General features: G+C 37.9%; 1 protein-coding gene across 1 annotated transcript in view; it reads right to left on the bottom strand.

Annotated features, from left to right (window-relative positions):
- ocrl (OCRL inositol polyphosphate-5-phosphatase) overlaps positions 1 to 25591 on the bottom strand; it is a 70910-nt gene that overhangs the window by 26690 nt on the left and 18629 nt on the right. The window contains exons 6-16 of the mRNA XM_062039793.1: positions 22003 to 22197; positions 19653 to 19881; positions 19408 to 19578; positions 19132 to 19233; positions 18929 to 19043; positions 13176 to 13292; positions 12917 to 13098; positions 7325 to 7436; positions 7141 to 7250; positions 6848 to 6983; positions 3877 to 3987 (exon numbers count right to left, since the gene is read on the bottom strand). Coding sequence (XP_061895777.1) covers positions 3877 to 3987; positions 6848 to 6983; positions 7141 to 7250; positions 7325 to 7436; positions 12917 to 13098; positions 13176 to 13292; positions 18929 to 19043; positions 19132 to 19233; positions 19408 to 19578; positions 19653 to 19881; positions 22003 to 22197 — 1580 coding nt within the window. The remainder of the gene's footprint in view (positions 1 to 3876; positions 3988 to 6847; positions 6984 to 7140; positions 7251 to 7324; positions 7437 to 12916; positions 13099 to 13175; positions 13293 to 18928; positions 19044 to 19131; positions 19234 to 19407; positions 19579 to 19652; positions 19882 to 22002; positions 22198 to 25591) is intronic.

The raw sequence follows: 25591 nt of genomic DNA, 5'->3' as shown, positions 1-25591 counted from the left end.
GAAATGTATTTGATAAAAGCCAACACCAAGAATAGACATTTGAAAGGCAATTTAAAATAAATAAAGAATAGTGAACAACAGGCTGAATAAGTGTACGTTATATGAGGCATAAATAACCAACTGAGAACGTGCCTGGTATGTTAACGTAACATATTATGGTAAGAGTCATTCAAATAACTACAACATATAGAACATGCTATACGTTTACCAAACAATCAGTCACTCCTGATCGCTAAATCCCATGAAATCTTATACGTCTAGTCTCTTACGTGAATGAGCTAAATAATATTATTTGATATTTTATGGTAATGTGTTAATTTCACACATTAGTCGCTCCTGAGTATAAGTCGCACCCCCGGCCAAACTATGAAAAAAAAATGCAACTTATAGTCCGAAAATACGGTATAAAGCTTTTTGCCTTGAGAAGGCCTGGATATCCGTGATGGGGAGAGGGACACCTGGTTATGTTCCTAATAATCCAGACACAGGGTTTCCCCTAAATTACCAAAATACCTGTGCCGGTGGGGGCGTGGTCAACATGACGTCATCACGTTGTTTGCTACAATGCATATATTTTCTTTAAAAAGGCATACATTTAAAACAAATCTGTTATTAATAAGTATATTAATAACATATATTTTTGCTCTGTATTTTAATTGTTGCTCCTGTTTGTACAATGTAATTTTTTTTTCTAAAGATTTGTCCAATCCTTTTATTTACTTTTTCTTTATTAAAAACGACTGGAAACGTCGAACATCTAAAATCTAGCATCTGTTGCTGGTGTTATTGTAGAATGTACTCGTGTTTAGAGACTCTTTACTTCTGTCGCTCGATGTCTGCAACGAAAAGCGAGCTTCAGAGACCCTGATGTCCCACTTGCTTCGCGCTGTTAGGAGCCTTTTTCTCCTTAAAAGCCGCCGCTGTAGTCTTACATTTTTGCAGATCGCTGTCTGCGAGTATATGTCAGATATATTAAAATTAGAGATGTCCGATAATATCGGACTGCCGATATTATCGGCCGATAAATGCTTTGAAATGTGATATCGGAAATTATCGGTATCGGTTTCAAAAAGTAAAATGTATGACTTTTTAAAACGCCGCTGTGCGGAATGGTACACGGACGTAGGGAGAAGTACAGAGCACCAATAAACCTTAAAAGGCCTTTGCGTGCCGGCCCAATCACATAATATCTATGGCTTTTCACACACACAAGTGAATGCAAGGCATACTTAAGTCAACAGCCATACAGGTCACACTGAGGTTGACCGTATAAACAACTTTAACACTGTTACAAATATGCGCCACACTGTTAACCCACACCAAACAAGAATGACAAACACATTTCGGGAGAACATCCGCACCGTAACACAACATAAACACAACAGAACAAATACCCAGAACCCCTTGCAGCACTAACTCTTCGGGACGCTACAATATACACCCCCCGCCACCCCCCCAACCTCAACCCTGGCCCCCTCAACCTCCTCATGCTCTCTCAGGGAGAGCATGTCCCAAATTCCAAGCTGCTGTTTTGAGGCATGTTAAAAAAAATAATGCACTTTGTGACTTCAGTAATAAATATGGCAGTGCCATGTTGGCATTTTTTTCCATAACTTGAGTTGATTTATTTTGGAAAACCTTGTTACATTGTTTAATGCATCCAGCGGGGCATCACAACAAAATTAGGCATAATAATGTGTTAATTCCACAACTGTATATATCGGTATCGGTTGATATCGGAATCTGTAATTAAGAGTTTGACAATATCGGAATATCGGATATCGGCAAAAAAGCCATTATCAGACATCTCTAATTAAAATATGTCCACAGCGCGGACATGCTGCCTCCAATCTCCAGACAACATCGTGAAAATGGCTTGCGTCATCACAACATTTGGTTTCGGCAGCGCTGTTCTGGTGATCAAAGTACGTCCTTTTTTGCGGCCAGATTTTCGTATTTCATTTATTTAATTGGGACAGTGCGCATTAATCAACACTCGAATAAACAGTGTAAATGTGCCGGACTTAGCATGTATTATAATTTTCAGCTGTAGTCCCAAGGCAGGTTTCTAAAATAACAGTGAGACACATAAGACTTTGGAGGAGAAGACGACAGCCTCCACGTGGCCTCCTCTGCAAGTAACAAGAAATGGTGCAAGACCAACTTGTGAAACCAATGTCGCCAACCAAACGTCGAGCCGACAGGCTTATGACCGGCGGACGGGCAGTCTTCCCGACAGTCAAAAACCGAGGCCTGTCAGTGCTTCAACTCAATGTCGAGCGCCTAACATAAGACTTTAAAACCACGATGACAGAAATAAGAACCAAATAAATAAGACATTATAAAACAGACAAGACAAGCAGTTGCAATACACAAATTACAAGACGATAGACCAGGACAGACAATTCACTCATAGCTTCAAATACGCTGGCCAGAAGCCCACTGGAACGGGCTGGAGTCTGGAAACAGTGTTTAATGGTTTAATGCGTTTCATGTCTGATTTATTTTTAGCCAGTGTTTAAGTTTTTTTTTGAAATGTGGATAGTTATCACAGTCTCTAATGTGTATGGGCAACTTATTCCAGGATTGTGTTCCTCTTACAGAGGTGACCATTTCACCAAATTTTGTTCTACAGTACGTCTTGGTGTATTACAATCACCTCTGGACAAGGCCCTAGTTCTCCGTCCTTCAGTGCATCACTAGTCAAAAGTGTGCAAATAATAAACTATATAAGATTAAAGTACCAATGATTGTCACACACACACTAGATGTGGTGAAATTTGTCCTCTGCATTTGACCCATCCCCTTGGGGAGCAGTGGGCAGCAGCGGCGCCATACACTACCGTTCAAAAGTTTGGGGTCACCCAAACAATTTTGTGGAATAGCCTTCATTTCTAAGAACAAGAATAGACTGTCGAGTTTCAGATGAAAGTTCTCTTTTTCTGGCCATTTTGAGCGTTTAATTGACCCCACAAATGTGATGCTCCAGAAACTCAATCTGCTCAAAGGAAGGTCAGTTTTGTAGCTTCTGTAACGAGCTAAACTGTTTTCAGATGTGTGAACATGATTGCACAAGGGTTTTCTAATCATCAATTAGCCTTGTGAGCCAATGAGCAAACACATTGTACCATTAGAACACTGGGGTGATAGTTGCTGGAAATGGGCCTCTATACACCTATGTAGATATTGCACCAAAAACCAGACATTTGCAGCTAGAATAGTCATTTACCACATTAGCAATGTATAGAGTGTATTTCTTTAAAGTTAAGACTAGTTTAAAGTTATCTTCATTGAAAAGTACAGTGCTTTTCCTTCAAAAATAAGGACATTTCAATGTGACCCCAAACTTTTGAACGGTAGTGTACGTCCATTCATACAGTAACTACCTGCTGGTGTTAAAAAGTGTATGTAAGTGTGTAACGATGTTCACTATTTCAATGGTCTGTGAACACACCGTGTCGGCGGAGAATGAGGAAGTGTTGTGTGTCTAGGAGTGAAACACAGAGACAGATGTGTGTGCACTGAGGAAATACTGGTTGGAATTGGGCTTGTTGTTAGAATAAAATTGGCAATAAAAGATAAAAAGAGTGTCATACTTTGTGTGTCTTCTTCTGGACGCTACAATACATTATACTACTTTTTGTTTTTCACAATGTAAAGCGCTTTGAGTCACTACAGAAAAGCGCTATATACCGTAAATATAATTCACTCACGTAAAAAAACAACACATTTTTAAGGTGTGGCGGCTAGTATGTTGCCGTGGTGCACCGCCACAATCAAATACATTAAGGGGAAACCCTGTGACATATTGCATACGATGAATGGATTTGTGGAGTGGATTGACTATACACATTATGAAACGGTAATTTTTCCTACCTCTCGCCTGCTCAGCGTCACAGACGGAAGGAAATCGTTCTCCATTCTGTCCATAGCACGAACAATCTCCTCAAACACCTTTTTGTGGCGCTGCTCATTGACCACCTTCACCTGTTGCACACGCACAGACGTCCCAAAATATAAGTAGTGCTACCGTAATCATGAAAGATGTTCCTAATATAAGAGTGTCAACAATTAAAGATGTGTTTATTGTTTATTAGGGGTGTCCAATTTTGTTTTATATATATTACAAAAAAACGTATTTGTAATAGTAGGGCTGTGAATCTTTGGGCACCACAAGATTCAATTCGATTCTTGGGGGTAACGATTCGATACAGAATTGATTCTCCATTCAATACGATTCTCGATTTAAAGTCTATACTTTTTTAATAACTTTGGGTGCCTGTTCTATGATTAACTACATTCCTCCATAAAATAGATAAACAGCTCTGATACATTTCTATATTACTTAAAAGAAAACTGGTTTTGTTTAATAAAATTATACGCTAACATTGACTAAAGTAGCTGGACAGGACAGATCTTGGGGAGGAAAACAATTACAAAAAAATAACTATTTATTTATTTTTTCCACAAAATCTATTAAATCAAAATCGATTCTGGGGAAAAAATAAATAAAAAATGGATTTTTAATTTATTTTATCGCATAAAATAAATAGATCAAAAAATTTATTTATTTATCTACCGTATTTTCCGCACTATAAGGCGCACCTAAAAACCTCCAATTTTCTCAAAAGCTGACAGTGCGCCTTATATATGGACCAATATTGAGCCACAACAGGTCTCGCAACTACGGGATGCATAACGTAACCCCAGCCTCTACTGTAGCGTCTATTCTATGCGCCTTATAATGCGGTGCGCCTTATAATGCGGTGCGCCTTATATATGAACAAAGTTTTTAAATAGGCCATTCATTGAAGGTGCGCCTTATAATCCGGTGCGCCTTATAGTGCGGAAAATACGGGTATTTATTATTTCCCAAAAATAAATAAAACAGAAATAGATTTTTAACCTATTTATTCTTTACCCAAAATCTTAGTAAATGTTAGGGAAGAATTTTATGAAACAAAACCAGTTGTATTTTAAGTAATATACCTGTATAAGGCTCTCCCTTAGAGATAGGGTGAGAAGCTCTGCCATCCGGGGGGAGCTCAACGTAAAGCCGCTGCTCCTCCACATGGAGAGAAGCCAGATGAGGTGGTTCGGGCTTCTGGTCAGGATGCACCCGAACGCCTCCCTAGGGAGGTGTTTAGGGCACGTCCGACTGGTAGGAGGCCACGGGGAAGACCCAGGACACGTTGGGACATGCCACCTCTTCTTCTGCTCCGCTTTACTGTGGTGTCCCCCAGGGATCTGTTCTAGGCCCCATCCTGTTTTGCTTATACATTCTCCCTCTTGGAGAGATTTTTAAGAGACATGGAGTGTCTTATCACTTTTATGCAGATGACTGCCAAATTGATATGCCAATTTCAAAAGGCCACGGCCCCCTGACACCCCTTCTCAACTGTCTATGTGATGTCAAGGCTTGGTTAGCCCAGAATTTTTTAATAATGAATGAGGGAAAAACGGAAATTTCAGTTTTTGGTCCGGCCCTCACTGACTTGGGACCATTGCAAAATGATGTGCGTCCCAAAGTCACCAGCCTTGGCGTCACTATAGACAGTGATTTTAAATTTGACAAACAAGTCAATGGCGTTTTAAAATCGTGTTTTTATCATCTTCGTCTTTTAGTAAAGGTAAAACCATTTTTATATTTTAACCTTTTTGAACAAGTCGTGCATGCTTTTATTTCAAGTCGCCTGGACTACTGCAATGCACTTTATGCTGGCATTAGCCAAAAAGCTCTCTCCAGGTTGCAGTTAGTCCAGAACGCGGCAGCACGACTTTTAACAGGGGCCAGGAAACGTGAGCATATAACCCCAATTCTTCGGAGTTTGCACTGGCTCCCTGTTCATTTTAGAATTGATTTTAAAACCTTGCTGTTTGTTTTAAAAGCTTTACATGGACTGGCACCTCAGTATATCTCGGACCTCATCCAAATTTACACTCCTGCGCGCACTCTGAGGTCCGAGAGCCAGCTCCAGCTCGTGGTGCCCAGGACGAGACTTAAAACCAGGGGAGACAGGGCCTTCTCTGTGGTCGGCCCTAAACTCTGGAACACTCTGCCCCTCCATGTTCAAACTGTTCCCACAGTGAAGTGTTTTAAGTCTCGTCTTAAGACCCACTTTTATTCTTTGGCTTTTAACACTACGTGAGTTGTGTGGTCTTCTGTCCTCTGTTGTCTTCTGTGTTTTTTTTATAAATTTTGATGTCTATTTTACTGTTTTTTTTGGTTTTACCCTTTGAAATCATTTTTAATCATATTTATTTTTTATATTGTTTTTATATTGGTTTTCTATTCATTTATTCTTTCTTTTTATTCAGTCATTGGTGTAGCATAATATTGTTTTTAATATTGTTTTTAATATTGTTTTTATCATGGCTGTGCAGCACTTTGGAAACATTCTTGTTGTGTAAATGTGCTATATAAATAAAGTGGATTGGATTGGATTGGGAAGACTATGTCTCCCGGCTGGCCTGGGAACGCCTCGGGATCCCCCGGGAAGACCTGGACGAAGTGGCTGGGGAGAGGGAAGTCTGGGCTTCCCTGCTTAGGCTGCTACCCCCGCGACCCGACCTCGGATAAGCGCGGAAGGAGACGGATGGATGGATGGATGGACCTGTATACATTTATCAGAGCTGTTTATCTATTTTATGGAGGAATGTAGTAAATCATAGAACCGGCACCCAATGTTATCAAAATGTATTGATTTTGAAATCGAGAATCTTTTTGAATCGAGAATAAATTCTGTATTGAACCGTTACCCCCAAGAATCGAATCAAATCGTGTGGTGGCCAAAGATTCCCAGCCCTAGTATGTCTTATATGTTTTGTGTATTGCAGCACTTCTTACCCCTATTTTGAAGATGGAGCTGACCGGTTTGTGGTCACTGGTTTGCAGCTCCATGTGACTGCGGTATTTGAGCTGCTTGACATTGTTGCCCCTCCACAGGATCCTGTCACACCACGCTGGAACACGACACTTTCCGCTAGAGGAAACAGTCAAAGAGTTTCAGGCACCGTACAGACACGCTGACTCTTGTGTTTGTGCAGCGATAACAACGGAAACGCCTGCTTTGCTGACAAGGTTTAGTCAGAGGGAATAACAACGGAAAAGTAAAAGCAGATGCATCCAAATGGTGTTACCTGGAGTCCCAGCGGTCCGTTCTGGAATCGTACTTGTACGTTGGGATGAAGTTGATCTCTCCTTCCATGAAGTCAGTGAAGGCTCTTTTGGTCTGCCTCTGAATGTTCAGCTGTCAGAGAGAGTTAGACAAGTTCTTTAAACAATGCCAGTGCCCCCAATGACCACTGGTTGACCCCTCCTCACCTGATCAAACTCCTGAAGCTTTTTCAGCTCATTCTGGGAGATGAGGCGTTTGACCTCAGCAGCGTCGTACATGAAGAGGCGATAGTTCAAATCCCCAAACCAGATGACCACACTATAACACACACAGATGTTGTTCGGTGCCAGGACAGTTCATCAAAACTTTCATATTTGAAAACGGTTATTAAAAACTAAAAAAAAACTAAGTGGTGTAACAACAACTCTTAATCAAGGTATGGTATGTACATTAGTTGTAGGGTAACAATTCGTTTCAATGTTGGTACAGTAAATAAAAAATGCAAAAGATAAAACTGCTAAACTCTTGTCTATTAAATAAGGATGTCTCAGTTTGATATCAGCAAAACAAAACAAGTATCGGAATATATCGGCCTGCATCTAAAATCTCCGTTCTGCTCCCGCTAACGTTAGCGCTAGCTTAGCAGACAAATAAGTTGTCTCCGTTTGAGAGGCGTGTAAGATTCTTTACTTCGAAGCACTGTAAAATTCAACATACAGAAATAAGGTATTCTCTGCGACATTCCATCATAAAATTAATGCATTAAAACCAATGTGCTAGCTCGATGCCAATCTACAAAACCCAAAAACCAGTGAAGTTGGCACGTTGTGTAAATGGTAAATAAAAACATAACACAATGATATGCAAATCCTTTTCAACCTATATTCAATTGAATAGACTGCAAAGACAAGACACTTAACGTTCGAACTGGAAAACCTTATTTTTGCAAATATTAGCTCATTTGGAATTTGATGCCTGCAACATGTTTCAAAAAAGCTGGCACAAGTGGCAAAAAAGACTGAGAAAGTTGAGGAATGCTCATCAAATACCTGTTCACCATCCCACAGGTGAACAGGCTAATTGGGAACAGGTGGGTGCCATGATTGGGTATAAAAGCAGCTTCCATGAAATGCTCAGTCATTCACAAACAAGGATGGGGCGAGGGTCACCACTTTGTCAACAAATGCGTGAGCAAATCGTCAAACAGTTTAAGAACAACATTTCTCAACCAGCTATTGCAAGGAATTTAGGGATTTCACCATCTACGGTCCGTAATATCATCAAAAGGTTCAGAGAATTGCACGTAAGCGATATTACGGACCTTAGATCCCTCAGGCGGTACTGCATCAAAAAGCGACATCGGTGTGTAAAGGATATCACCACATGGGCTCATGAACACTTCAGAAAACCACTGTCAGTAACTACAGTTGGTCGCTACATCTGTAGGTGCAAGTTAAAACTCTACGATGCAAAGTGAAAGCTATTTATCAACAACACCCAGAAACGCCGCCATCTTCGCTGGGCCCAAGCTCATCTAAGATGGACTCATGCAAAGTGGAAAAGTGTTCTGTGGTTTGATGAGTCCACATTTCAAATTGTTTTTGGAAACTGTGGACGTCGTGTCCTTCAGACCAAAGAGGAAAATAACCATCCGGATTGTTATAGGCGCAAAATTTTAAAGCCAGCATCTGTGATGGTATGGAGGTGTATTAGTGCCCAAGGCATGGGTAACTTACACATCTGTGAAGGCACCATTAATGCTGAAAGGTACATACAGGTTTTGGAGCAACATATGTTGCCATTTAAGCACTGTTATCATGGACGCCCCTGCTTATTTCAGCAAGACAATGCCAAGCCACATGTTACAACAGCGTGGCTTTGTAGTAAAATAGTGCGGGTACTAGACTGGCCTGCCTGTAGTCCAGACCTGTCTCCCATTGAAAATATGTGGTGCAATATGAAGCCTAAAATACCACAACGGAGACCGCGGAGTGGTACAACTGTACATCAAGCAAGAATGGGAAAGAATTCCACCTGAAAAGCTTCAAAAATGTGTCTCCTCAGTTCCCAAACATTTACTGAGTGTTGTTAAAAGGAAAGGCCATGTAACACAGTGGTAAAAATGTCCCTGTGCCAACTTTTTTGCAATGAATTGCTGCCATTATATTGTAAGTTAATGATTATTTGAAAAAAATGTTTTAAGTTTCTCAGTTCAAACATTAAATATCTTGTCTTTGCAGTCTATTCAATTGAATATAAGTTGAAAAGGATTTGCAAATCATTGTATTCTGTTTTTATTTACGAATTACACAACGTGGCAACTTCACTGGTTTTTGGGTTTTGTACATTGGATATGCCATGGAGGCCCACACTAATCACTAATTAGCATTACTGATTTTACAGGGCGATTTCAACACCTCCAAATTTGACAATCAACACTAGTAGTGAGATGCACGTTAGATTCAAGGAGATGGTGTGAAACAAGAACAATACTCCCTGGCAAACACTTTATAGTTTCAAACACATTAAACTTAATAGTAATAGACTATTTCCAGACTACGCTAACACACCAAAGACAAACTGAAATGAATGCATACTGACAACTCAATCTCAGGTGTGAAAACACAAAATAGTATACGATTCATTACAGACTCCGCTCTAGCTCTTCTATCTAGCAGTGCCTGAATATAGCATAGAGAATTCATGTGCTCACAACAGCATATCACTTGATCAAAGCGGTTTTTAGCATTCCACATTAAAAAGCAAGGAAAAAGTATGTATTATTTATAGTGATATCACATTGGATCGATATCGGACAATATTCAAGGCTATGCATCGGTACAACCCTGGAATTACACATAACAAAAGTTGAATCTGCTAGGTAATCCTCCAATATTATGTAGACAAGTGCAACAGTTTGTAAATTACGGTTTAATTTTTAGGAAATGAAAGTTCTTTATTGCTTGAGGGGCAGCATTAAAGGGGAACTGCACTTTTTATTTTTTATTTTGCCTACCATTCACAATCATTATGAAAGACATGACGGATGTATTTTTTTTTAATGCATTATAGCTAAAAAATAAATGTAAATAAAAGTCCCCTTAAAGCGGAGCCCATGGGAGGTCCATTAAACCCAATAAAAAAACATCCAAAAACCGCCACCAATACTCCATTTACATTTTGTGATTTGAATATTACCTAAGTATTAGTGATAGTGATATATGTATTTTAATATGTAGCACTTTGAGATTTGAAGTTAAATGAAAAGTGCATTATAAATAAAAGTTATTATTATTCTTATCATTGTTGTTATTATAAGCGCTAACGCAGACAAACTATTTACAGCGGCGCCGTGATCACAAGCTTGTGTGCCAATGTTGACATGATCGACTGATCAGCTGCTTTCTCGTTTCCTTGCTCGTCAAACTTTATTCTAGATCATAAATCATGCCGCTCACCTGGATAGTAGAAGGACGAGGACGTATTCCGACAAATTGGTACACTGAGAGCCAATATAGACCCGGAAATTACGAGAAATACACAAAAATATACTTCGTTCCGCCTACCTCTTCTTCGCGAGGATTACGAATCTATGTTCATCTAAACGGGAATATATGAACATCCTAGCAGCCGGCATCCTAATGACAGCAGACACTACACAGTAAGTGATGTTTTTTTATGTTTGTTGGCTCTCATAACAATATCATAGTGTGGGCTTAATACCGTGATAAAATTGCACAGTGACATTTTGATATCATTACATCAGTGGTGTGCCGTCAGGGCCAGCAAGGCCTTCTCTGCTGGCCTAACATAACCAGAAATCATGATCATAATTAAAGATAAAAGTATTTTTTAATTTTCTTTCCCTAAATATCTAAAAGTATTCATATTATCTTCATGTCATATTATACTCCTTCCAGCACTGTTGTTTTTAGTTTAGAAATGTTATCCAATCAGAATTCAGCTATCTTATGTTGCCATGCTGTACCAAATCTGCCCGGGGCCTTCAGAATCAACAATGCAGGCATCTTTGCACTTTAAGTGAACGGACACATACAGGTGATAGACAGTTGCAATAGCCAATCAAATCACGAGTTGATCATAAATCATGCCGCTCACCTGGATAGCAGAAGGACGAGGACGTATTCCGACAAATCGGTACGCTTTGACAGCCAATTTAGACCCAGAAATGACGAGAAATACCCAAAAATATGATTCCTTCCGCCTCCCTCTTCATCGCGAGGATTATGAATCTTTGCATCTGACTGAATTCCTAGCAGTCGGCATCCTAATGACAGCAGACATTGTACAGGAAGTGATGTTATATTACGTTTGTTGGCGCTCATGAAGTCTGCAGTGATTAGTAATCAGTGATTTTGAGAAAAAAAAGTGACCGTTGTGATGCGTTTTTTAAATGAATGTGAGCAAAATACGTAAATATTAAATGTTGCTATGAATGTGCCTGTTACTGCATGACATATATACTTACATCATGTATATAGAACCTTAATGGAGGTGTTTCAGTCTTTTTAAGGGCTTTATAGGCAGAATAGAGCGGCTCCATTGTAAGCAGACTTTTGATTGATCAATCAAAGTTTATTTATATAGCCCTAAATCACAAGTGTCTCAAAGGGCTGCACAAGCCACAACGACATCCTCAGCCTACATATCATTACATATATGTATTGTTGCATTTGAACAACTTTATTGTTGATAATAAAGGTAAAGTATTGGTATTGTTCATTATCAATAGCGCTATTTCTATTGGTATTCGTATTGCTCCATTTTTAGTGTAATAATGCTCATTGTCATTTCTGTATTTTTTTTATTTCCGCTAACTGCTTATTTGCTATTACTTTTACCATCATATTTGTACATGTCGTATTTGCTGATGTTGCTCAATTGTTGTTGTTGTTGTTGTGTTTTCTGTTGTTTTTGTCTCTCTGTCTAATCCCCCTCTTGTCCCCACAATTCCTTTTTTTCTCTTTCTATCCCCTCCTGCTCCGGCCCGGCTGCACCAAACGATAATATAAATACATTTAATAAAGTCAAATACAAATAAGGCAACAAGAGAAGTATCCTACACTTCTCTTTTGTAAAGTAAATCTGAACAGCCGATATGGGGATTTACATCTACTATATGATTTGCCTGAAAAGCTGGACAGGACAAAAAAAAAAAAAAAAGCTAAGATCCCACATCAGGGCAAGAAAAACTCAACCAAATGGGATACAATGAGAAACCTTGGAGGGGACCGGTGCAATGGACGTCGAGTGGATCTAGTTAATAGTGTGAGATTCCAGTCCATAGTGGGGCCAGCAGATCTCACTTGATCACAATTATTTACGAGTTGGATTGCATAAAAAAAAAAATATACTATAGGCCAAATTCCCCAAAAAGTGCAGTTCCCCTTTAAGAGTTCCAGCTAGTAACCCTGTTCCCCAACTTTACTGAACAATGGCGTGCTGCCATCCGTCTTATCCACTTGACTTTGTCCATTTACGTTTTTCACCGGGACCTTTAACGACGAAAGATTCTTCCCCTTGGCACTATCTCTACCCGTGACTCCTGCTAGCCAAGAGATGAGTTGCACTGCACTTGTTTAAGAAGCAAACACGTGACTATATTCCAGTCACCCACATGTGTGCTGGACAAAGTGTACGAAGTGGGAAATCAGTGCGCCTCTGTACCGTACCGAAAAACCCAATTACGACGAGTACATGCACCATTACACCCTTTGACATCTGTAAAGCTAATGAGCGAGCGCCACGTTGGCACTGAAAAGCCCGAGGGAACTCACTCGTGCTTGTGGATACTCAGAGGGGGGTGGTCCAGTAGGTGGAAGGTCATGCGAGCACAAATGTCTTTATAGTCTTGGTTGCGGCGCTCAAAATCTTCCACGTGTGCCGCCAGATGCGAGTTGACGATGCAGAAGCTCGTGTTGTGGAACACAAACCTCACTGCCACCCCTCCTTTGTTCCCCTGAGAAGAAGAAAACACCTTTTAGCTACAAAAGAAACAGCTTTTTCAGAAGTTTTCCCAAGTTAGTCCGCCTGTACCATTTTGCCCATGATTCCCGTGCCGACGTGTTCTGCGGCCACTTCTTTGACGATTTTCGTGTGTTTCTTGTTGACATAGACCACCAACATCATGCCAACCAGTCTATTGATGCGAACCTGACGGGAGGAATTTAGCAAGTTAGTGGCTGTGCTCATCAAAAGGCGGCTGGGCAAATAATAAATAGGGAAACATAATCATCTCCCGAAACAGTGCCAAGATTATGGAGGAGATACCGAGAGACAGGCCGGTAAATAAATAAAAGTATACAACATACATCCATAAACGTGGATGCATGTGAAAAAGTGCAATATATTTATCTGTACAGTAACCTATTTATTTATTTATACATGCACCTTATTGCTTTTTTATTCTGTACTACCATGAGCTGATGAAACGAAATTTCGTTCTTATCTGTACTGTAAAGTTCAAATTTGAATGACAATAAAAAGGAAGTCTAAGTCTAAACCAAAATAAACCAGACGCAAAGGGGGAACGTGCAGTAAATAACTTTCAGCTGGGTTTAGGTCGGGTGAAGAAAGGGTTCACGTAATCATTATGGATTTCTATACAATGCATGCAGTATTGAATTGAATTATATTTATATAGCGCTTTTCTCTAGTGACTCAAAGAGATTTTACATAGTGAAAACCCAATATCTAAGTTACCGGTACATTTAAACCAGTGTGGGTGGCACTGGGAGCAGGTGGGTAAAGTGTCTTGCCCAAGGACACAACGGCAGTGACTAGGATGGCGGAAGCGGGGATCGAACCTGGAACCCTCAATTTGCTTGCACGGCCACTCTACCAACCGAGCTATATATAATACTCCCATGCATGCAGTGAAGCAATAATGTCCTGTATAAAAAAAACAGTCTTCCTGACTTCTTCCTGTAACATTGTTTGAGGAAAGTGACTTCTAAAAACTGATAGGTGGTTTAGGGACTTGTTTTTGAGTCCGACTTGCTGCTCTTTAATAATAGGACACCTCCCTCATTACATAAATACTAGGGGTGTAACGGTTTTTACAAATGCCACGGTATTTTGGTATCAAAATCATCACAATAGTACCGTGACGAGTGACGGTATAAAATGAAAATTTGGTCAGTGCAGGTTTTTGCTGGCATTTTTTAATTTGGCCGGTGTGGAAGTAAACTACCGTATTTTTCGGAGTATAAGTCGCTCCGGAGTATAAGTCGCAGCGGCCGAAAATGCATAATAAAGAAGAAAAAAAAACATATAAGTCGCACTGGAGTATAAGTCGCATTTTTGGGGGAAATTTATTTGATAAAAGCCAACACCAAGAATAGACATTTGAAAGGCAATTTAAAATAAATAAAGAATAGTGAACAACAGGCTGAATAAGTGTACGTTATATGAGGCATAAATAACCAACTGAGAACGTGCCTGGTATGTTAACGTAACATATTATGGTAAGAGTCATTCAAATAACTACAACATATAGAACATGCTATACGTTTACCAAACAATCTGTCACTCCTAATCGCTAAATCCCATGAAATCTTATAAGTCTAGTCTCTTACGTGAATGAGCTAAATAATATTATTTGATATTTTATGGTAATGTGTTACTAATTTCACACATAAGTCGCACCAAACTATGAAAAAACTTATAGTCCGAAAAATACGGTACATCCGCCAGGTTTTAAAGGGGAGAGAAAGGATCGTTTTTTGGACGTTTCCGGAAGTTTTCTTTTAAATCTATCCATAGTTTTTTTGAGTGACAGACAGGCAAACAAACCCTGGTGAAAACGCAACCTCTTTGGTCCGTGTACTGCGAGGCAAACTTGCCGCTTTCGTCCGTAGCGTTTCCAAGACGACACATGAAGCTGATCAGAAGATGTTTTAATCCAATTTTTTTCCAATAACACCGAATCAACTCGTCAAATGTAATATGAGAAGCTACTTAATAAACTATCACCCGGAAAATATATTTGATGCCAAGGAGGCCAAGCGTCAAAATGTGAGATAGTTCCATTATTAAATGTTAAATTATCACTTAACTTTTCTAAGAATCAGCACTTCCCAAAGTGATATAAGATGTCCACTAACTCTGAAGTTAAAAGTTGAACAACACTAAAGTAAACATTATTGTTTTACATCATATTTATATTAAATTATTTTTAAATATACGGTCAAAAATGTATATACACTTGTGAAGGACATAATGTCATGGCTGTCTTGAGTTTCCAATCATTTCTACAACTCTTATTTGTTTGTGATAGAGTGATTGGAGCACATACTTGTTGGTCACAAAAAAACATTCATGAAGTTTGGTTCTTTTATGAATTTATTATGGGTCTACTGAAAATGTGAGCAAATCTGCTGGGTCAAAAGTATACATACAGCAATGTTAATATTTGGTTACAAGTTTCACTGCAGTAAGGCGCTTTTGGTAGCCATCCACAAGCTTCTGGCAAGCTTCTGGTTGAATGGTGTTACTGGGATTAAAATCCTCACCTTTTCTCCTACAAACATATTGCTGGGTACTGTGGCCAAACAGCTACATTTTTGTTTCATCTTCCCAAAGTCCTGACTAAAACGTGTGGACAATGCTGAAGAAACAAGTCCATGTCAGAAAACCAACACATTTAGCTGAACTGCACCAATTTTGTCAAGAGGAGTGGTCAAAAATTCAAGCAGAAGCTTGTGGATGGCTACCAAAAGTGCCTTATTGCAGTGAAACATGCCAAGGGACATGTAAGCAAATATTAACATTGCTGTATGTATACTTTTGACCCAGCAGATTTGCTCACATTTTCAGTAGAGCCATAATAAATTCATAAAAGAACCAAACTTCATGAATGTTTTTTGTGACCAACAAGTATGTGCTCCAATCACTCTATCACAAAAAAATAAGAGTTGTAGAAATTATTGGAAACTCAAGACAGCCATGACATTATGTTCTTTACAAGTGTATGTAAACTTTTGACCACGACTGTATATACTGTTGTGTTTGTGTTCAATTACAGTAAGTGTGCTTATTCTAAACATTCTTGCCACTTCATTTTACACATTTCAAGTCTTTATTTGGACATATACCACAATAATATCATAGTGTGGGCTTAACCTCTTAAGGCCCAAACTGTTTGTTTACATGCTTTTTTTTATTTCTCTTTGCTATTTGGGCTTATTGGACCCTAATTAGAATAATCAATCAATCAATCAATCAATATAAAAAACTAAGAATCATCTTTTTATATGATGTACTTAGTCCATAAGTAACAAACGTGTACTTCATGTTTAGTGACATGCTAATTCTCATTTTTACACTTTTATTTTCCAAATTCCATTGTATGTTATACTCTTCTGACACCACCAGTTGGCAGTATAAGTGTCCACATAAGCGGCCATAAGACCCCAATTCAGTAGTGTACACAATTTTGGAAATAAGAGCTAAAAGGTGCTGTCCACGCATGTGGCCACTAAGGCCTTTAGAGGTTAATACCGTGATAATATTGCACCGTGAGATTTTGTTATCTTTACATTCCTAATAAATATACATCACCAGACTTTATTTTACCCAATAAGCATCCAGGTTTATACAGCTAAGTTAGGAAAATATGAAAAATAATAACCGTGTGGTCCAAATACTCTCTACCACTGCTTCTCAATTGTTATGGTCATAACACCTCTGGAGGACAACATTTGCCCTGCAACCCCCGAATTTAATTGCTATTTTGATTACTATTGAGAAAACGACAATTTTTCGACCAAATTTTTATAATCAATCAGAAATATCAAGTAGCTAAAATGCATCAAACATGGATAAGTGTGGAGTGTTTTGCATTTTTGCCATCTTGCTTTGTAGTGAATTTAAATGGGTGTAATTTTGAATTTTGTATGGTGCTTGGACATTTTTTTTTTGCACCATGACTAGGGAAGGTTGTCTGTTTTTGGTCATGTAGGTAAATGCTGTGCATTGTTTCAATCAGAGCATAATTAAATGTCATTGATATAAATTATCCACACTGGCTACTTGATGGTGACAAAATTGCAGCATCTAAGTCGGTCTTTTAAAATAAATGCAATATTCCTGCAGGCAAGAGTCCTTATTATAAACTCAAGACGTTTCGCGGGCCAAATTGAAGACGATAGTTAAGACATCCCTGCTCTAGTCTAACCCTATACGGCTCTCAGTTATCGAACTAATTTTAAATTCAGTTTTACACATTAAGAAACAACAGGTAAACAGTTTACAGCATTGATTGCAAATAATTATTGCAAAATACAGATGGAATGCTGTGTTTGAAAATATAAACTGTGTGTTTGTAAGAAATCAAAATTACTGCATAGGTAGTACTGGTAATTTAGGGGGAGTGTCATTCAAAATAATCCATACATTATACCAGTGTAAGAGCTTTTTGAGAAGATTCATTCATAACATTGATCTAGTATGTGTTTTTTGTAACCTATTTGAGGAAACTATTTTCCACTTATTTTTTGAATGCACATATTTACGCCTCCAAAGACTAGAAATGTAATCACTTTTTGATAAAATAACGGTTCAAGTATGTATAGAAAAATACAGAGACAGATTATAATGTGAAATGTACTCCAAAAAATGTGTTACCCATGCAAACAATAATATCCACAAATGGAAATGGTCAACTAAAATGAAAGAATATTGAAATACACTAAAAATCTATTAAAACTTCAGAAATTATCATTAGTTTTTAATTTTCCACTTTCAAATTACATATGAGTTATATATTGTACCCCTCTTTATCATTTTTGTGTTATACATATGTATGTGATGTTTATTTTAACTTGTTTTTGTTTATTTAGTTTTGTTACCAATAGTATTGGTTTCAAGTTTGTATGTTCATCTACACTCAATGAAGAAGATGAAAAAAAAAATACAGTATACAGCGTTGCATTTACAAAATAAACAGCTACACTACCGTTCAAAAGTTTGGGGTCACCCAAACAATTTTGTGGAATAGCCTTCATTTTTAAGAACAAGAATGGACTGTCGAGTTTCAGATGGAAGTTCTCTTTTTCTGGCCATTTTGAGCGTTTAATTGACCCCACAAATGTGATGCTCCAGAAACTCAATCTGCTCAAAGGAAGGTCCGTTTTGTAGCTTCTGTAACGAGCTAAACTGTTTTCAGATGTGCGAACATGATTGCACAAGGGTTTTCTAATCATCAATTAGCCTTCTGAGCCAATGAGCAAACACATTGTACCATTAGAACACTGGAGTGATAGTTGCTGGAAATGGGCCTCTATACACCTATGTAGATATTGCACCAAAAACCAGACATTTGCAGCTAGAATAGTCATTTACCACATTAGCAATGTATAGAGTGTATTTCTTTAAAGTTAAGACTAGTTTAAAGTTATCTTCATTGAAAAGTACAGTGCTTTTCCTTCAAAAATAAGGACATTTCAATGTGACCCCAAACTTTTGAACGGTAGTGTACACAGCATCACGCCTTGACAAAGCATCTTCCTGCTGGAATATTTTGAGTAATTTGACTTGTTAGGGAGCTTGCTTGCTGGATTGGTAGCTGCTGAACAAACTACTTTCCCAATAAAAAAACAACTGATTTACATCTCAAAGCAGGGAAACTAAATCTATATATAATATACGGGGGAGGGACCGTTGAACCACAAATAGAAGACACACTAAAATTGTGTGTGTAGTTCTTACAGAAATCCAGGATGTGTGACTTAAGCGTTCCCTTTATTTTTATGAGCAGCTAAGTTAAATACATGACCTCATCTGCTCACCCTCTTATATTGTGCTTTAGGGTGTAGGCCTCTCTCAACTGCCTCCACCCACTGCTGCTCCTTGGAGGAGTCCATGTAGAAGAAAGCTTCAGTGCTCAGGTCCAATTCTTGGAAACTAAGTCATCGAGGAATCAACAGGGGTTGTTTACAAAGAGCAGACGGTGTATACGTTACATGTCAGAAAATGAACAATCAGCACTGACCCCAGGGCGTACATATCAGGAGGTTCTGCGTCACAAGAGAGCCAGGACGCAAGGCTGCTGTCTGGAGACTGTCCGTTCACATTCCAAGTGCCAGTGAAGAGCCTGCAGGAACAATGGAGAACCTTTGTTTGCACAACCATAACGTAACACCTTTGGCATCTGGATTTTATCATGCATTCTAATACAAAAGTAGATGTAAACACAGTGAAATGTGCAAAATCTACAGAGCTTTTGATGTCCTGGTGGGAAATGCCAAACAGAAAGAAGTGCTGCCACCTGAAGTTCTGGAGGTCCACATATTCGTCTTCCTTTTTTCCAAGGCGGCGTTTGATGAGGTACTCCCTCTGCCCCGCCTGGCTGGAGAACATGGCCTGTCTCATCGTGTTTGTGGTGGGACTGTCGGACCAAGACGCCGGCCTGTCCCGCTCGAAGCCCGGTCGGAAACTACTGCAGGATTGGAGAAAGAAAACGACGATTGTGAGCGTCTTTCCCGAGCCATTGAAAAAGGCAGGCGGGCTCACTCTGGTCTGGAGTTGTCTTTGGCTTGAGAGGAGACGGCTCTCTCTTTAGGGGGCGGGGGCGCGGGCAGCTGATAAGAGGGAGTGAAGGAGGCTTTGCGCGGAGGCAGAGGGGGAACCGGAGGAGGGTCCCTTGGGGCCGCCATCCTGTTCTGCTGATTCTTCTTTTCCTCCACTTTCAAGGTGTGATCGAAGTTGTCCTCAAAGCCAAAGTCTGAGGCGAGTGACTGAGCTGGAGGGTCAGAGCAAACAAGTAGACGTTAGCACTGGAAAATGTATGCATTGACTGTAAATCCTCTCATTACAGCTGGGGTCGTTATGTACTGTATTTTCCAGCCCATAGGGCGCATCGGATTATAAGGCGCACTGCCGATGAATGGTCTATTTTAGATCTTTTTTCATATATAAGGCGCACCGTCATTATATAATTTTTTTTCTAAATGTAAAAGACTTCCTTGTGGTCTACATAACATGTAATGGTGGTTCTTTGGTCAAAATGTTGCATGGATGATGTTTTACAGATCATCTTCAAGACGCTTTCTGACAGTCTCTTCCGGATGCGCCGTTTTGTGGGCGGTCTTATTTACGTGGCTCAACTTCGACAGCGTCTTCTCCCCGTCATCTTTGTTGTTGCGGTGTAGCGTGCAAAGACGGGAGGGGAAGAAGTGTCAAAAGATGGCGCTAACTGTTTTAATGACATTCAGACTTTACTTCAATCAATAACGGAGCAGCATCTCCTCATGTGACACGGAAACGTGTCCCGTGAAAAACCGTCCGACTGGAACTCTCTAATAACTAAAGTTCCTAGAGTGAATAATGTAAACTCACTACACCGGTATGTTTTAGCGCTTTCATGGCGAGTTTACTGACAGATATAAGTAAGAACTTTACACTACTTTATATTAGAAATGGCAACAGCGGAGGATGAATGTCACATAACAAGAAGATAGAGAAAAAGAAGACGTTTATCGACTACGGTGTCGGCACGGACTACAAAGGCGGATGCAACATAATTTTATTAATTTTTTTTAGCCGTTAAAGGACTTACAGGGCTGATTAAAATTAATTTAATGTATGTGTTTTGGTGTCAATTAATGTTTTTTTTAATTATGTAAAATGTTTCACATAGAATACAGTATATATCTGTCCTACCTGTGTGTCAACATTTTGGACGGTCAGAAATAATAATAGCTATATCATCTATTCAGCAACACCATTTTATAATTTTATAGCTGCTGAAGGACTTAAGGGGCCGATTAAAACTCATTTAATCGATGTCTTTTGGTGTCATTTAATGTTTTTTTAATTACGTTAATTTTCATTAAATATCATTAATATCAATAACTCCTAACAGTAGCTCCTTGAATTCCTTCTAAGTCTATAACAAGATCTGATAGCTCAGTTACAGCTCTTTTTATTACCAAATATGTGTTATATGTGTGGTTTATGTTGCACGATTGCACCAAGAAAAATTCCTAGTTTGTGAACCCGTTCTCAAACAATGGCAATAAAACTATTCTGATTAAAATGTTCCTATATAAAAAAAAAAACGCCTTTAATTATGCATTTTTTGCATCTTGAGCAAAGTATGTGCAGCCTCTCTCCAATGAGCGCACCTTCAGAGGTAAAAAAAAAAAAAGGGGGGGGGAAAGTGGTTTCTACTGTAGATGCACTATAGAATAGAATAGAATAGAATAGAAAGTACTTTATTGATCCCGGGGGGAAATTCAGGACTGCTTCTAAAATGCCCATAAAAAGTAGTACTTTTCTCTTGCACGTATGAAAATATAGCAAAACGCCACAGGTAAGGAGCATGATAACATGAGTGTGCAGTAAATGAGTGTCTCTATGGTGATCCCCTATATATTACATACAAAACCATCATTTAAATAAGGCGGTCTGCACCACTTTTCAATTGCACAAGCAGTCTTAGTAAATCACACGCAACACGCCTACTAATAGTGCATGCTATTTTACGGATTGCACACGCTGATTAGCGCGCGGTATTTGGATCTTGGTAAATCAGGCCCCAAGTTGTTTTTTTTTACCAGGGAAAAATATTCACTTTTAGATGTTTATTATATATTGAAGTGCAAGAGAGGGATTTCATTTTTATTGCTTGTTAATGATTTAGGATAATTAAAAGTTATTGACATTCCAATTATAAGGGTAAAAATACCAATGAAAAATAATAGTTTATTGCATGTGAAAGAATTACTTGCATTATTATGATATATTACTATTATATTAATGCTTAATTTGGTCTGACAATAATGCTGACAATATCGTTTATTTGCAATAATTTGTGGGTTTGAAGCATTGATGGTAAATATATTTTCAGAGCATACATTACCTGCATTATTCCGATGTGTGGATGTGCTGCTATTGAGGCTAGGAGGCAGTGCGCTGGTCGTACTCGGCAGGTTGACTCCAGAGTCCACACAGTTGGCAGTCTTGTGTCCACGCTGAGGCGGGTTGGGGACTGTACCTCTTTGAGGTGTTAGTGCATCGTGATCCATCACGCCGGGGCTGGAGCGATTCGACTGAACTGGGAAATAAAATACACAAGAGTCGGTCGGAGTCACGCGATATGAAAAACTCCTATCACGGTTATCATGGACAAAATGATGGCGCTATTGTTGAATGTGCTGAAAAAGCACTTGAAAATCTTTTGACCGCATTATTTTTTTTTAACTAACTAAAATAAATAGTGGTTTTTGTAAAAGTATATATTTTGCAGGTTTTGTGTTTCTTATGCTTCACTGATAGAATTGTAGTCTTAGTATTGTATCTGTCTTTTATGGCTAAACTTGTACTGTAGCACTTTAGGATTTGTTTCAATGAAAAGTGTGGAACATGGCAGGCGTTGCAGCGTCCTACTGTGTTCAGCGGTTCTTAGGTTCAATACGCACAATTAAATATCTTAGTTCCTCGGGCAGCAACGTGTTTATATAAGTTTAGATTGGGGTGTGTTGTTTCTTAATGAGGAAAGATGTTAATGTCTCTTGTTTTCATTTTGGCATTTAAGCTCGCAAGCAAACGTTAATCAGTCCGCAGGTTTATTAGTCATTATTTTTCTACAAATTAAATTTAAAACGGTATTACTGTAAATTCCAGAATGTAGGCCGCTACTTTTTCTCCTACACTTTGAACCCCGTGGCTTATAAAACTGTGCGGCTAATTTAAAAACGTATTTTTTGCTAATTGCCGTCATGTTTTGTGTTCAATAGTTTTCATTAAACCCAAGCACAGGACTGAAATGGTGTGTTATTGTTTGTGCTATGGCGCCATCTTTTTGACGAATTCACTCACTGCTGGTGCTGCGAGTTGACAATGTACTTCCTGTTTGGCCTTCAACCGAAAACAAAACCGTCCATAGCGTTTCTACTCGTTTGGATTCTTCATTCATCACACCAAGCAACGTTTGTAAGTGTCACAATGTATGTATGTATATATATATATATATATATATATATATATATATATATATATATATATATATATATATATATATATATATATAAAAATCTATTACATTTTTATTTTAAATTTTTATAAATAGTAAATAAATATTTTTATTTTTATTTTATATATTTAATCTTAGTTTATATGTACAGTATATACTAAAATTAAATATATAAAACAGAAATATATAAAACAGAAATATATAAAATACAATTTAAAAAAATATATAAAAATATATAAATAAAAAATATATAAATATAAAAAATTTAAAATATATATATTTAATTGTATATATTTAATTTTAGTATATATATATATGTATATATATATATATAGTATATATATATATATATATACACACAGTATATGTATATACACAGTAAATATATATACATATATATATACATATACATACATATATACACATTTATTTATATATACACATATATACACGTATATATACACACACATATATATACGCACACATATATACACACATCCATCCATCCATTTGCTACCGCTTATTCCCTTCGGGGTCACGGGGGGCGCTGGAGCCTATCTCAGCTACAATCGGGCGGAAGGCGGGGTACACCCTGGACAAGTCGCCACCTCATATACATATAAATACACACATATATATATATATACATATATATACATACACATACATAAACAAAAATTAAATATATAAAATACAAATATTTTTTTACTATTTATAAAAATAAAAAATTTAATTTAAATCGATTTTTGATTTTTGATTAATCGATTAACAATCGTTACAAGTAAGAATCGTGATTCATTTGACAATCTTTTCTTTTTTCGACACTCCTATGTACTGTTACGTGAACAATACGTGCAAGCAAAATTGTATAACAACATTTAGAATGCAGCAGTCTCAAAATACATAATCAAAAAATAATAAATGCCAGAGGCATTGTGTTATAAGGAAGTGGTTGCCATACAAATAATCAAACCAAGTCAAACAAATGGCATCGATTCAAGAAGTTATGTAAATATTTAATATTTCTATTATAGCGCCATGACAGATAGTTGTTTAGTAGCTTAATATTGCACTCACTGAATACAACATTGCTATTTATTGACATTCAACACAAGAACTCTACAAAAAAATACTCTAAATTATACATGATATTGTGATATATAGGGCAATCACTTTTAGTGTAATGTGACGTTTTATACCACTGCAAAACACAATGGTATGTGAAGTTTATGGGCACATAAAACTAACCGAAATAAAAAGGTCAGGTTGATTAACACGCATGAAGAACTTCAAATACTGTCGTCCATTATTTGAACTTGAGGCTGAGTCATTGCAACTTCCTGCCTCCTTCTACCACACTTTTCCTATTTCTCAAGAAAGTAATTATCTCTAAGACAAAGGCTGGATGAATACATGAAAAGTGAGTCATCCTCTACAACAGAGCAGGGCAAATATTTTGACTCGGAGGCCATATTGAGAGAAAAAAATGTGTCTGTGTGTATACATTATATATAAACATTTAGCTGTAAAAATCTGCTGTACAGTATGTGTGTTGGGGTCCCTTTTTTTTTCAAGAACACTAATACCAAAAGTCACAACGTCCGATGGAATTCTAAAAACGTTACGACAGACCACCTCAAAAATACGGAATGGAATTTTACAGTTTTTTACTGAATGGGACACCCAAAATGCACATTAAAATAAAGACAGTGGGATTTACAATATTAACGATGAACAATAAAACACTGAATATTAAAAACATATGAACATCGCTCCTCTTTTACTTCTCAGACCAGCTCCTCTATAGTTGTGGATCTTTTACATTCACGCAAAACACAACAAAAATGTAAAAAAAACAGCAAAATATGAATGCAAAGGGTAATAAACACCAACAATATTATATAGTATCACGTAAAAAAATCTGCTTCCACATCTGTTTCTGACACACGCGTTTGTTGTGTGTCCACTCTGGTTTGTTCCTGGTCTGAGCTGATGTGACGTAGATTACCGTAATAACTCGTATGACACCCAAAAGCGCAGATTTCGACCATTGAAAAACTTTCTATAGTTCAAGACTTACGGTCTTTTAAAAACAGCACTGCTCATCATAATGGCGGCGACAGTTTTGATGTTAAAGGTCTAAAAAATAATGTAGCACATCCGGCAATATGTCTAATAATGACTGTATTAATGTATCTTTGTGAGTTTTACTAGAAACACGTGCTGTTGTGAGGTTTGCAAACACAACAATAGTTTTTTTACTCAATATGACAGTAATGTTTTTAGAATCCTGAGATAATGCGAAAAAAAGCAGTTCAAAATTATTCAAGCATAACTCCAAACCACACACATAGAGAACATAGAAACTCTTTATTTATTAAATCACAATTATTGAAATTCAACGATTTGGTGCATTTGCAAACAGCTAAAATGATGTACAAAGCAAACTATAACCTGCTACCCAAGAATGTACAAC

The sequence above is a fragment of the Entelurus aequoreus genome, linkage group LG28 (assembly GCF_033978785.1).
Source record: "Entelurus aequoreus isolate RoL-2023_Sb linkage group LG28, RoL_Eaeq_v1.1, whole genome shotgun sequence".
Taxonomy (NCBI): Eukaryota; Metazoa; Chordata; class Actinopteri; order Syngnathiformes; family Syngnathidae; genus Entelurus; species Entelurus aequoreus.
Note: the sequence above shows the minus strand (reverse complement) of the source record. Positions and strands in the feature narration are given on the sequence as shown.